The 14,706-nt window shown below is 34.8% G+C and overlaps 1 protein-coding gene across 1 annotated transcript in view; it reads left to right on the top strand.

Moving 5' to 3' along the window:
• Window positions 1-434: 434 nt before the first annotated feature.
• LOC118752742 (retinal homeobox protein Rx-like) overlaps window positions 435-14,706 on the top strand; it is a gene marked incomplete at its 3' end in the record, with an annotated part of 33,705 nt that continues 19,433 nt past the window's right edge. The window contains exons 1-2 of the mRNA XM_036487620.1: window positions 435-961; window positions 11,392-11,511. Of these exons, the coding sequence (XP_036343513.1) occupies window positions 580-961; window positions 11,392-11,511 (502 nt within the window). The remainder of the gene's footprint in view (window positions 962-11,391; window positions 11,512-14,706) is intronic.

The following is a 14,706-nucleotide window of genomic DNA, read 5'->3' as shown; positions in this document are numbered from 1 at the left end:
ACCTTTGCGTTGTGGCAGTGTACTTCGTGTTTCACTCGAGCTGCGGCTACCTGGTTTTACGGTTCATCAATCAGCGCGATATTTGAAGACTAGACGACGCAACGCTGCGTCTGTGTCAAGTTGGAATTTAACGGTTACGGAATTTTGACGGGTCGACGACATTCAAAACAAAAAAGAAGCGATTATTGAGATAAGATTACGCACGTGAATTTGGCGAAGCTCGAAAGCGTCGGCGTTTCGTTAGTTGCTCAAATTTCGCTACAAAAAAAACAAACTCAATGGCTTCATAACGAATCTGAGGATAATGTGTGGTTTTAAAAATTGTAAAAATTCCTTTTGTGAATTTGATTAACAAAAGAATAAATAAAAAACAAAAATAGTTTCTGTGATTTTATGTGCTTTTAACTAAGAGAGGAATAAATTAAAAAAAAAAAAAGAGTTTTGTAGTTATGCGAAGTAGTATTTGACCCTGTCGGCAGTATTGGTGGAGAGTATTTACGGAAATTTGTGACATAAATACTACATACTTAAATAAAAAAAGAAATATTACTAGAACCAAAAAGTAAATAAATAAAAAAAATGGATATAAAAACTACGCCACCACCCTCATTAATCAACAGCCGTTCCACCGCAACGCCACCAGTCAAAAACAGCGCCACGTCATCAGCACCCGCCTCGCCTGTTGCCACCTCTACGGGCGCCGTGATGAACAGTGTCAGCGCTCTTAGCGGCATCTCCAGCATGCAAAAGCAGACATTTCAAAATATTTTCGAGAAACTTGTTTCCAATAATGGCGAGGGTGGCAAATTTCCGCCGAAACAACTGGAAAATATTCGTCATTTGTTGGAAAATGTGCGCGATTCAAAGCATCTGCAGCTGATTGTGGAAAAGTTCAAGAATTTGGAGCAATTCGATCAGAATTTTTTGAGCGGTAGCAATAATAACTCGGTCATTTCAGAAGGTATTAAAATGTTTTTTTTTTTTTTGTTTTTTTTTCGTAAAATTAATATGTTTGTATATTTTTGTAATACCGCCGGTTTTCAGTCTGTTTGCTGTTCATTATCGTTCAAAATTTTATTTCCAGTTAAAGTAAATTTTACTTTTATGTATATATGATGGTATTACTATACTGCCTACAGTATTAGGGCATAATATTTAGTAAATCTGCGTTTTTAGTTTTTGTACCAGGTAGTCAAAGGACTATAAATTATTATATATTTCCAAAGTTTGCACAAAATTTGGATATATGAGTATCAATTAGAAGAAAATTTCAAAGCAAAATATTAATTAGAACTTTTGTTTTCAATTATCCTTTTGGAACATGTTCAAAATGTCCTTTAAAAATATTATCCTTCAAGATTGAATGCATTTTGAAGAATTTTAATTTAAATCCTATTAATATATATAAGGATATTGAAGGATGAAATTGCAAAGGATATTTTAGTTTAATAAATTTTTTCGATGTCCTTGGGAAGAATCCTGCCGTTCTATTAAACATGTAAAGATGCAGATTTACTATAAATGCGCTAAAATATGGGAAACATATCGAATTTTTCGCATTTCCAAAGCTTTCATTGCCTATTCATTCAAGTTATTAATACAAATTTTTTTTTCATATATTCTTGGGACAGTCTAGTGTACATGCTCGTAATTCGGATTTAAAGGACAATTCTCATTCGCCCCAAAATATCGATTTATAAAAAAATCCCAATTGCTCAATTAGTGCTTAATTGAGTGCTAGTGAATGCATTTTTTCATGTTTTATATGTTTAAATTTGACTTCTGGTCCTCTTTCACAGCTGATATTTATTCCATCAGGCATGGAAAATTGAATTTTAAATTTTGCGGAAAAACTTTACCTAAAAATAGATAAATGAATCCCAAAAGTATAAATGTATTTTTATAAGTATATATGAACGTCTGAACTCACATAAAAAAATGGCTATAAAAAGAATCTCTCCGAACATTTCGAGACAAAACTATATTTTCGAAAAGGCGAATCATTTTCTTCCGAGTTCTTCGATCTGATGTTTTAAAAAGAAGTTTTTATGGCGTTCAAACTACAGTTACGTTATTTTGACCACCATTTTGTATCAATTGTAATGCCCCTGCACAAAGGAGGGAGGCCATTGGAAAAGTTACCCACAAAAGAAAATGCGTTGAAATGTGAATAAAAATACGAACTGATTTCCTGAAAAGTTGGTTGACTACCTCCCGAACTTACCTAAAATTGTGTATCTGTACCGAATGTATTTTCACAGTAAATAGGGGTACAATTGTACCAACTTTTCCATCACTGGAAGCAGCTGACTGTGTGCGACAACCAAAAATCGGTAGCTCAATTAAAAAGTTAATTGACTCAATTAAATTTCTTTCCAAACTTAATATTAATCGTAATATTTTTATTGAGCTTTGTACCACGATTGTTTATTAGGAAAAATTGAAAAAGCAACAAAGTCTAAGCGGTAGAAGTTATAGCACTATTTCGGAGATCACCACATCTCCTCATCAGACTTCTTTTTTCTATACTTCAGCAGGGATCGAACCTGCGTATTCGATGTTCAAAGTCAGAAGCATTAGCCACTGAGCTATGTACATCCCGTAAACTCTTGTTGCTAATTCATTTTCCTTTTTTTAAAAGCAAATAAGCAAATGTATGTATAGAATTGACACCAACAACCACGCTGTCGAGTTTAAATAGCGGCAAATCAGCTGCACTTGATTAAGTTTTTGTTTTAACTATTTTCAAATAGTGGGACGCTTAAACTGTTGTTATAAATTGTAATATTCGTAACCGGACGATATCTATAATACAAACGCAATAACTTAACTCTTTCTTTCTTTAATCACGGCAGAACATCGGCGTGTACAATCGTATCGCTCTTCCCTTGAGTATTGACCCTCTAACGCAATATTTTTTGGCGGGATAAAATTTAAATTTTTTTTTAATCTTCGTTCCCAGCCGAAGATATGTTTCATTTAAAGAACTTCTAATATACACACCTTGTTTTATTTAATTCTTAAAATCCTTTTCCAACAGTTTTTTGGGGTCGCTCGAGACCCCATTCGACTACTTGTGTGATTTTATTTATGCACCCCATTAAGGGTTAACACTACGTGGCTCCTTAGAGACCGTTAAGGTCCATAGCGTTACCAAATAAACTACGGCCACATTAAACAGCTAATCACTGAGTACCAGGAGTAATATTGAAGAACATCGCAGCCCTTCAAACTTTAATATTTTGTTGTACTCTAATTTTTTGGCGGCTTCCAACTAAGGCAAAATGCCTGTTTCTAGAAACCTATTCTGGGTCTGCTAAGGGCAGGACAAGAACTCTGGCGTCCTCTCTGTAGAGGGATATGAGAAGCATCATAAGCTTGATAAGTATCATACGCTCACCACATAATCCTAGACACTTTGCAACTTTGTGTTTTGGCCAACACCTTCTCCGCATGCCAGATCATGCCAAGTCGAGCTGCTGCTTATTCGCTGGCAGGGAAATATGCACTGCACCGCTCGTTGTGACGCGGAACTTAAATGAGTATACAACGGAAATATTCTGATTCGACTGAGAGAGAGAGAGAGAGAGAGAGCAGACATTCCTTAATCAAGATAGAGCGCACCTCCAACGTACTTAAGGCCCCGATAGCCGATTGGTTCTCAGAATAAATAAATGCTCCGTGTCTGTCATCGCACTCCCGAGAAGTGACCCATCGCCTCCATAATAGCAGCCATTTCCTCTTACAGCAGGCTGGAAGCCTGAACTTGGTACTGATGGAAAGCTCTCGACAGAAGAAACCGTCACCAACCCTACCATCCTGTTTCTATCCGTCCGTGAAAAAGTTCACAGCTCCTCCTCTACTGAAGTTCCGCCCGCTCCTAGGAGCCACTTCGGTGGCGCTGTAATCCATGCGATCAGGGATGAAAACGAAGCCACCTAGAACTCCAGAGTGTCCAGTCCTTAAGTCGGCCAACCAATCGATTTTCCTGAGTCTTGACGCCTTCTCTTTCCAAAGGCCAATGATGGCTTCCTTGCCCTTTCTTCGATGTTTGGCATCCACGACAACTTCCTGTCACGGATGAAGCCCAAGTACTTAATGTCATTATATGTCAAACAGCAGGTAGCGAAACACATAACTAAACAAATTTATAGTCCACGTAAGTACGGCTAAAATTTAGTCAATTTTGATGGCCTTCCAAATGAATTTGCGCCTTCCTTTTTAATGTGGCACGTTTTACCAAAAGCATTAAAATCTACTCATAAATACATTTTCATTTTCATTGTCCACTTTGTGTAGGCAATAAAGCATTCAACATAAATAAACAAATTGCAATACCAATAAACAGTATTAGTAACCGTAAAGTTCCTCTGATTTAATTAAAGCAAATGTGTAGTGAACACGCTCACCAGGGCTAATGTACAAACTGGCAAATAATTTTTTTTTTAGCCCTATACACATTAAACGCACGCTTGCAACCCTAATTGAATACATGTTGCGCCCTAAACCAGCGACAAAAAAAATTTAAAATTTTCAAAATTTGTTCGCAGTTATGTTGCACTCTATGTACTCGTATTTCGAAATTATGCCGCTCACTTACACTCCTAATATGTAGGCCTTCGCGCTTAGTATACATCAATGCGTTCTAAACTTTAGTTACCAACATACTTACATATATTGGCTTTATTTTTATAGCCATGAGCCAGCTGCAATGCCGGACCGCTATATCTCACCGTCACTTATTTACCAACAATTTAGGTCAACAATTAACAATTTAAGCACGCGCCGCATAATGTGCACAAATCCGTACGCGCATACACACACTCACAGAAAAGCCTGTCAGTGTGTTTGTGTATGCACAGATCTCTTAAAGTTATGCACTTTTGTATCCCTATAGATATGCAATTACTAGGTTTAACACTAGTCTATTATTAACCATGACAGGACCTTACTAAAGATGATGTTTTCGCATGGATTAAACGAAGATCGCTTAACCAAATTTTTAGTAATCGATTTCTAGAGATTTTTAAATTCTGCGCCGCCTCTGGCAGATGGAGTTCATGGGAAATAAACTCAGATATTTGCGATAGCCTCTTGAGAGGCGACCTCAAAAAAAACAAATTTTTGGGATTTGGGTACTACTAGTTGTTCGCGCACCCGTACTTAATCGGCTTTGTTATCTTACGAGTGTTATATCATGTCAAAGTCTGGAGGCACCACGGGCTCATTAGTTCAGCAATTTTTGACTCACCAAGGTTCAACAAGGGATTTGCTAAATCCCAACAAATCTTACTTAACTTGCAGCTCATGAACTTTTAAAATTATAAGACTGAGTGGAAGATCGACCTATCTCGGCAGCCAGTTCGAAAACGCTCTATCTCCGCCATATAGAGCGTTCTGCGACCAAATTCACAGATAAGGGGGTTTTCAATCAAATTCTGAAATAGCGTCTTCTTGAAAAGTTGTATGAGATAGGGCGTTTTCGAACTGGCTGCCGCGATAGGTCGATCTTCCACTCGGCAGTCGATATTTGGACACATCGGTTTTATATCCAATTACCCAACATTCTTAGGTCACTAGACTACACGCCCTTCAAATCTGAGAATATATTCTTAACATGTATTCCATTTTGGAAGCTATACAAGAAGCTGCACTTTTGGCTTATCGCCTCTTTTTTTTCTCTGCCTTCAGTAATTACATAGCTATATACTCAGGTAAGCAGCTGTGAGGTCACTGAAAACACTCGACAACGATGCCGATAGAATGCAGGCAAGTCTTTAACCAGTTATTTACAAAATTAGAAACGCTCATAGTGTGCGTCCCAAGTCCCGAACTTGCGCGGGAAAAATGTCCCTTTACTACGTCAACTCCTCTCACTCCCTACCGATATTAACCAGCAGCTCATAATTTAAATCACACTTCTTGGAGAGGGAAAATAAAATATGGTCGACGGAACACACTTGAAGGATGACTCGACAAACCTAGCCCAGCTCCGGTAATGAAAGGTCTTGCGTACTCATTTATCTAGATTCCATACTTAATAAACATGCTCAGGCAATTGACCGGTATTATAATCGGTCACTGCTTTAGTTATAGGAAGGCATGGTAGTACTTAAATAGAATGAGCCTGACGGCCAATGACTTCGTATTGATGATTAAATTGAAAATATACATAGAGCACTTTCTCTGTCACTGTACTGCTCTTGCGGGCTTTAGAAGACCCTTGGTTCATCATTCTTTTTTTTAATGTGTAGCGGACCAAAATGCAGCTGTGTTCTGTTTTAGATGAGTGGAAGGGAACTAGACCATCTCCTCAAACGTTATCACAACAGACCCACGGGACTGCCATTTAAACTAACCTAGCCTATCCTTCCAATGTAGTCTTACTATTATTGTAGATAGTCTTTTTGATAAATTTCAGTCAATTCTGGCTAAGATAGAGTAGATAGTTCATAAGACTAATGAAAGACAAATGGCAAGATAGTTGGAAACACGGAAACACTTTTGTTATTTTAGCACAAAAGTCTTAGAAAAAAAGCTCTTTCATTCACCACTTGAGGTGAAAATCTAATCTCTAATATCTCCAACAGTCGCAATGGCCGAGCGAACAAAGCAAAAGAGAGCTTTCGAAAGATTCGAGTTCGAGTCCCTGCCAGCGGCTTTTTTTCTTACATTTCTCTACTTATTTTCTTTTTAATAAAACTTTCTTTGAAATTTTAGATTTTTTTTTGTAAAAAAAAATTCATACATATTTTTTAATTTAATTTAGTTTTCCGAATATTATTATGTTTTAGTTCTTTTTAAATTTTTTTAAATTGAATTTATCTTAACTTTCAGATGTTATTCTTAAAAAAAATATATTTTTTTAATTTCATTTAATTTTTAGGAGCCCGTTTGAACTTTAACTTTCAATCTTAGGATTTGATTGTTTAGAAAAAAATATTTTTTAAAATTTAGTTTAATTTTTAAAAGTTATTTCACTGCTTTCTCCTTCTTTTAATTTACTTTGGTTTTCGTTTTTTTAAGAATTTTCTTTTAATTTGTAGAATTTGTTTTACAAAAAAAAATATTTTAATTTTAATTTTTAAGTATCTACTGTATTGTGATTTATGTTTTTCTTTTTCTAATTTAATTTTCAGATATGTATGTATATATATTTTCATTTTTTATTGCATTAATTTTTTAGAAATATATTTTATTAATTTTTGCTTTATTTTCATTTTATTTTATTTTTTATTTCTTTAATTTAAATGTCATTGTATTAGTTTCTATTGTTTTAATAAGAAAAAATACATATTTTTTAAACTTTATTTATTAAAAAAAACCTTTTTGCTAAAATGCGCACAACGAACCGCTAAGACCTCCTCGTTAGCTGATCTTTCAATAACTCCTTCGAAAGACAGTAAAGAGCTTTTAAGATAGTTGCCAGAATTGACTTTTGTCTTTCGAAAAACTGTGCGGATTGAAAGGCAGTTGCCAGAATTGCCCTGTTACTACATTGAAATAAGGTTCTGCTTTCCCCAAAAAAAAATATTCTTAAGCAGGGATCACACGATTTGTGCATTTTTATATTTGGCAATGTCACAGAGTGGTGTTGTCTATTTAGAAGTTTTGATCGGGAATGAGTTTAGCTCAATATCAACTTTCCAAACAACATGACTCTTTAACGGTGAAAATGTAAAAATCTGTACAAATATACAAATCGTGTGATCCCTACTTTAGATAAGGTGTTTTGTTACTGGGAACAACTAACCCAAATTATACTAATTTTTATCATTGTCCATTCTGGATGTGAATGCTCAATGATGAATTCATTGTTTGCGTAGGAATTGCACCAGATTCAGCTTTGCCTAAACTTCTTTCGCTGCAGCGCAAAGAGGTTGGTTCCGAATTGGTGGCATACGTGAATTCAAAATTTGTATACCACTTTAAGGTTTCCGACAGGGTGGGAAGATGATCTCGTTTAGAACGAATTTGCCTCAACACTTTACAAGGGATGCGTTTCAAAATTCTTTTCAAGTTTAATCGAACAGTAAAAATACAAGATTTTATTAAACACTAGTTGAAGATTACCCAACAAGTATGTATTGTGAAATCAGTCCTCACACGCGTCCGCCTCAAACTTTCACTGCAGGGCTGCATCCAACGACAGCAGTGACACAGCAACGTCCGGCGGCCGCCATATTGCTTTTTCGTGACTTGCCAAACTGCGCCTGCTGCCTGTCATGACAAATTGTCATAAAAGTGATTTTTGGTTTTTGATAAAAGTGCAACAGTCAGCCACTAACTAATTTCGCTATCCTGCAACTTTATCTCACTCCCCAAAACATGTTTGCATGCATTTTCCGCAGCAAATTTAGTGACATTCGTGTGGCGATTTGCAGTTCGGCGCACGAAACGATTGGTAATTACCGTGTTTACCTCGTTAAAAACAAACATGTCGCCAATAAATGACATCCACCTCCACCCATTGCGAAGTGAGTTAGTTTGAATATAACTATGCATACATACATATGTACATAGGTGTAAGTGCATATCTATGTATATAACTATGAGTGAGTGATTCATTTGAGATGGTTAAGAGGAGAGTACGCAACCGTTGTGCTGGTGGTGTTGGGGTACACTTTTAATGCTATTAAAAATTGCTTACAAATTTATGACAGGCTCGTGCGCTTAATTGCATTCATTATTTTAATTGTGTAATTCCGATTTTTTAATTTAATGGAAATTGTATTCAAGTGACTTTCACTGGCTTGTAAGTTGGCCAAGTCTGCATAAGAATGCACATACTAGTATGTAAATAAGTATTAGTATTAAATTAGGTTTGCGCGAATGTGAGATAATGGTATAATAGAATGTAGAATACTAACTCTGCCTAATGTCCTTATTTTTTATGTATAACAATTGTAGATTAGGTTACAATTAAGTCCATTTTCAAATTGAAAATAATTTATAGGAATAGTTTTAATTAAGGAAATGGATACATATGTATATCGAGCCCTAACCGCCAAAATAACGTAAGCGACATTTTTTTCAAAGTTTTCTTTTTGATGCAGAAATATTCCTAGAGCTTCTAGATACATTTCTGCATCAAAAAGAAAATTTTGAAAAAAATGTCGCTAACGTTATTTTGGCGGTTAGAGCTCGATATAACGACAATAATAAGCAGAAGGGCCAAAAAAATGTGTTGCATCAACTGAAATCGATAATTTTAAGATGAGATGATGTCAATCGATATTTCGGTAACCAAAAAAATATTTTATTTTTTTTTAATTCTATCACAAAATTCATAAAAAAAACGTAGTCCAATTCAAAAGTTAAACATTTGTTTAATAGTGTAATTAACCCTGCTGTTAGATCAGAAAAAAACTTACGATTCTAACGGTAATTAACCATTTGGGACATACTGTAATTTTCATACAAAATAACAATTTTATCGTACACTAAGTACATCCATTGCCGAGCGAATGTGAATATCTTTCACAGGATTTTATTTTTGTAGAATTTTTGTAACATAAATATCAACTAAAAAATGGATGTTATATGCACATATATGCATGTCTATTTATTTTCTTTACTTTACTTTATAACAAAGACTAGCAAATGCGCGGCGTGCTTCACTGCTTCACTTTATGTTATCGATTTAATTACATAAATTTTTTCAAAACACTGGCAACCCTCCTCCAAACATTTTCGGCAGTAAACTTTTCTAAACCTCTTCAGTTTGATAGCCGTATTGTAATATTTCATTATCAATTTAATTAAATACGAAATTTAAAACAGGTGGCAACCCTCCCCAAAAATATTTTCGGCAGTAAACTTTCCTAAACCTCTTCAGTTAGATACCCATATTGCAATATGCAATACTCGGAACCGCACATCACTAGTATATATTTCTAGTGCTATGATAGAATTCATTCCTCTATCTATTGGCATAGAAGAAAACAAATAAGGGAACGCTAACGAGAAACGTATTGCTGAATTCACTACCTTCGATAGCCAGCTTCAACGGATGCAACACCGTCATCGCCGCTTGTGTTTATTGTCTAAAAGTTTGGAGAAATGTTGAAGAATTCATTGACCAAATATGATTAAGTGAAATTTTAACAGTTAATTTAGTTTCGTGGATCAGCGAATTTTCCCTTATCTTCGAAACTTTCTCAGCGAATGGTCTTCACTTAGGCTAAAAACATACTGGAGCGGCGATCAAAGAGTGAAGAGCAAAGCGTACACACCATTAGCGCACACAAGGGGTGGGTTTGGGGTTTTATATGAATTTTTCGTTTTTCTTAAGAGTTCAGATAATTTTTTCGGTATTCGAAATATTAAAAAAATGTGGCAATCGTGAAAAATCACCATCTCTATCGAAAACCAGAAACCAGAAATCGAAAAAATTAACATTAAAGTGTAAAAATTTCTTGGAATCAATAAATTTATTTTTACTGACTCTTTTTTAAAATTTTTTATTAGGTACCTTTGAAAGTTGAGCTCATCTTGAGTTTATAGAACTTTTTATTAAACAAGTAGTTTTTAAGGAAAGAACACAATCGACTTCAATTCTCATATACAAATTTAGGTGTACCGTTAATTTCTTCATGATCCAATCATCGGATCTAAACCAAATTACGGGACGACCCTTGAGGTGTCATCTTTCCAATAAAAAAAGAATTATTGAAATCGGTTCACGTGGTGCAAAGTTATGTATTCCGATGAATTGATAACCTCCCCTTTTTTGAAGTCAGTTAAAAATGTTTGAGTTCTGTTAATCTTATGTAAATAAAGTGCAGTTTATGAATTTTAAACCGTTTATTTATTTATTACATACTGTACATAAAACTTGCATAAATGTATTTCAAAGAGCGTATTATCTTGAAGCGAATTTTCAGTATACTCCGGTGATATATCTTCTAAAATATAAAACCCCCCCTAAAATATATTCCTGGGTGCGCCCCTGGTACACACATGTTTGTAATTGAAGCTTTGCTCTATGCTAGCTCTTTGCTTTGCTCTCCGCTCCACTATGTTTTTACCCTTAGGGTCACTTTCTAGATAAGAAGTATTAGCCCGCACATCATGTCAAAATGTTCCTAGAAAAGAAATACTCATTTTGACAACATTTCTTTGCTTATATCTTGATTAAAAACATTTTTAATATTCTGTAAACAGAATCGTGGCATTTTGCACTGACGCTGACATTAAAATCTCTATCTCTTTCTAGTTTCAGTTATTCGATGTTGTGGACCCTAATTTTTTACTCAAAATGCATTTTGTTGTACTTAAAATGAAAAACTTTCTATTAGATTACACATTTTTTCTATTAATACGAGTGCACATTTTTTGGGCTGACTTTACAACTTTGTGATTAATTTTTTTATTTACTTCACTTTTCAGACGCCGATATCAACTTAAAGGATACCTCCCGCAAATTCGGCACAGGCGGTCAAACTCTTACCCCTCGACATACTATTGATGCCATTTTGGGTCTAAAGAATCGCAATGAAGGCGGTGAAGGTAAGTTTAAATTTTTTTTTGAACCAGGTGTCAGCTATTGATGCTATTAATTTTATAGTTTTTTATTATTTTTATAATTTTCTGGAACCATGATATAGATCGTCAGATTGTGAAAATCCATACACGAGTAGAATATATTTTGAATTGATTAGTTTTCGGTTGATAGATTGTAATTGAAATACATAAGTTACTGCTGTAATATTGATCTGCATATGTTGAACTTTGAATTCAAGATGAAATATCTATTTTTGTACTTTTTTCATTACGCATTTGCAAGGTCCATTTCTAAAACACTGGGATATTTTGTCTAATTTTGATTGCATCTTTCCTAACAAAACCCCAAATTTTGATGATTTATCTTGTTGTGAACTGTTTGAGAAATACATATGTACATATATATCCATTTTAAAAGATATATTCAAAATTCATTTGAAGCTTTGGATATTTGTAACTCCGATGCTTTTCCAAATGTTCATCAAGTCCTTAGAGTCATATGTGTTTTACCTTATACGACTGCCGCGAATGAAAAAACATTTGCGCCGCCTAAAAGCTTATTTGAGATCAACTACGAGAGAAGATCGTCTCAATTTTCATCGCAATCTCAATGTTAATGTTGACTCTGCGAATTGCAGTATTGAAAGCAGAATAATTTAGTAAACAACCTGTTCGAGACTTTTCTTTGAGTTGTCGTGAATTAAAACCCAACTACAAGCATTTAAAAAATATAAAAAATAAGGCATCCATTCAAACAAAAAACATTCAAATAACCACCCAGTGGCTTTCTACAGAACAAAACGCCAACAATTTTCGCATATTGCAAAAGAAAGTGTGACAATAAAAAAAAATGTTTACACAAATAAATTTATTTGGAGTTAGTCAATCTAAAAACCATCTGTTCTACAAGGGCGATTTCATGCTCGGCGACATCACCGTCAGACACCAATCAAAATTGCATTATAATCCATTTAAATCGTCTACTAATCCCCGGATTAAAAGCAAAAAAAAAAGAGTACCAAAAGCGCACAAAACACACCCACGCAAAAAAGCATTAAAACTTTCAAGAAAACAAAGTAAATTTGCAAAGTGTGAAAAGTATAGCAAAACGCCAGCAAACGCCCACTCGCGTGAATTTGTGAAAATGTATAGTAAATAAAACAAATGCGCACGAAGGATAATGAAATCGGCTTAATCCTTTTACGAAATCACGAAATCAGCTAAAGTTGGCATCGACGAACGCTTTCGCTGGCGCTCGTTATCAGTTGTCGTGCATCTAAATCTGCTAAATTGCATTCCAAACCGAAAAGCGAAGGTGGTAAAGGATGACGCTGATTGTGTTGGAAAGCTAATGCTTAAGTGTAGATACGGAAGAGGCATACAAACAAAGTGGCTGTACATCTACATGCTTGCATATAAAATTGGTTAGATGTAGCTACTTACATAGATATATATGTACCCCATTATGCCGCTTGAAATAGCATTAATTTTAAGTCAGTTTCTTTTGTACACGAAAACAAGTGTTAATGTGATTTCGCGATTAAGATATTACAAATTGTTAGTCTGCATAATTTCTTAACTCCACGGAGAACTCTTAGTGCAGAATAACTGTTCAATGGATTTAAAAATTAAGAATTAAAAACTTGATTGCTTATTTATTTATATTTTTGTTTAAATATTTTTGTGCCTAAACGATCATTCTGGTTTCATATCGATACAGATATACAGCAAATAATAATGTTTGCCAGTTATAGTTGCTAAGCAAAGTGCAAAAATTTAAAACAACAGAAAAATACAATTAGAGCCAATTTTCCCTACAAGGGTTACATATTACTGAGGCGTATTCCAAAAGTCGTCAACCTAAAAATTTAAAAAGTGGTTTGGTAATATAGAGATCACAAAATTCCCTTGACCATTGACATGGTGTGTATTAAAGCGTAACCTGCAGAAAAAATTATCAAATGTTAAAAATATCCCACTTTTAGTTAAACTTTTGCTGGATTTCGATAAAATATGTATATAACTTTTAGTTCAGTACAAAAAGCTACCTTAAAACTAGTTGAAAAGTAAAGCCGGAGTCATGTAGACGTAATCGGGAGTTTGTTTTCTTTAAACAAGTTTCAATTTAAATATCCTCATAAAAATTTTACTTTGAACACACAATTTTTTCTGCACTTCCCAAATACTTTTTCCAAGTCAGGACAAATAAAGATCGAAATTTTATGTTATCATTTTGAGGTTACGTCTGACAGAATTGAATATGGGATCATCTACAGCAGAATATGTAAACAAATATGTAATGTTAAATAAAGGAAGTAAAAAATAAAAAAAAATAAATGTTTTTCGTTTTGATATTTTATGTCCAAAAGTAGTTTGGTACAAGTTAGTTGACATCTCATGCAGAGGTAACCAGCGTTGACTATTTCGCCGTCATCGCCGTGGAAATATGGTTAGCTCTCCCCAAGGAAAATATACAGAGAATAGTGACCTTTAGTTCCTTCCTAATCAGCTTACAGTTAGACACATTTCCTGCAGGTTAGTTTAGGGCTCGCATTGACATTTAATTAGATTGTTTAATTATATTGGATGACAGCTGCATTTGATCCTGCCATGAAGGAAATGAGCCGGTGGAACATCTTTTCAGCCTCTGCCCCACCTTGAAAGAATTAGATATGAGGCATTTAGCCCAAATGTGTTGAGAGACGAACACCTGAGCTCTTTGACACTCGACAATCTGCTTAAGTTTATTCGTAAATCATGCAGATTTAAGTGCGGTTAAAATGGTCAAAACAATGGACGGCAAGTAGTCTGAGTACTGTTCTCAGCTCGCGTGGTTTTGCACCTGGTTCGGGCAAAAAAAAAACCTGACTTAAATCAGCAAAAATGTTAAGCACGAAAATGGAGCAAGATGACTACCCTAGGATACATCGGACGGAGGTTAGATTGGGTTAGGTTGTGGCGGCAGACCCGAGAGGATCTCTATTAGGCATTTAATTAGACCAGTTTTCGCGCAGCGGTTGAAATTCAACCTTTTAAGTTAAGGGAGTTGGGGTGGGGTGGGCTGAGCTGAGCCAAATTGGGTTTAAATGAGTTGATTAAAGTGAATTAAGGAGAAATGCATTGAACAACATAACAGAATATAACTTAACATAACATAACACAACACAATACAATACAATACAACACAATACGATACAAAAC

The sequence above is a fragment of the Rhagoletis pomonella genome, unplaced genomic scaffold, assembly GCF_013731165.1.
Source record: "Rhagoletis pomonella isolate Grant_MI unplaced genomic scaffold, Rhpom_1.0 Rhpom_scaffold_01803, whole genome shotgun sequence".
Lineage (NCBI taxonomy): Eukaryota > Metazoa > Arthropoda > Insecta > Diptera > Tephritidae > Rhagoletis > Rhagoletis pomonella.
Note: the sequence above shows the minus strand (reverse complement) of the source record. Positions and strands in the feature narration are given on the sequence as shown.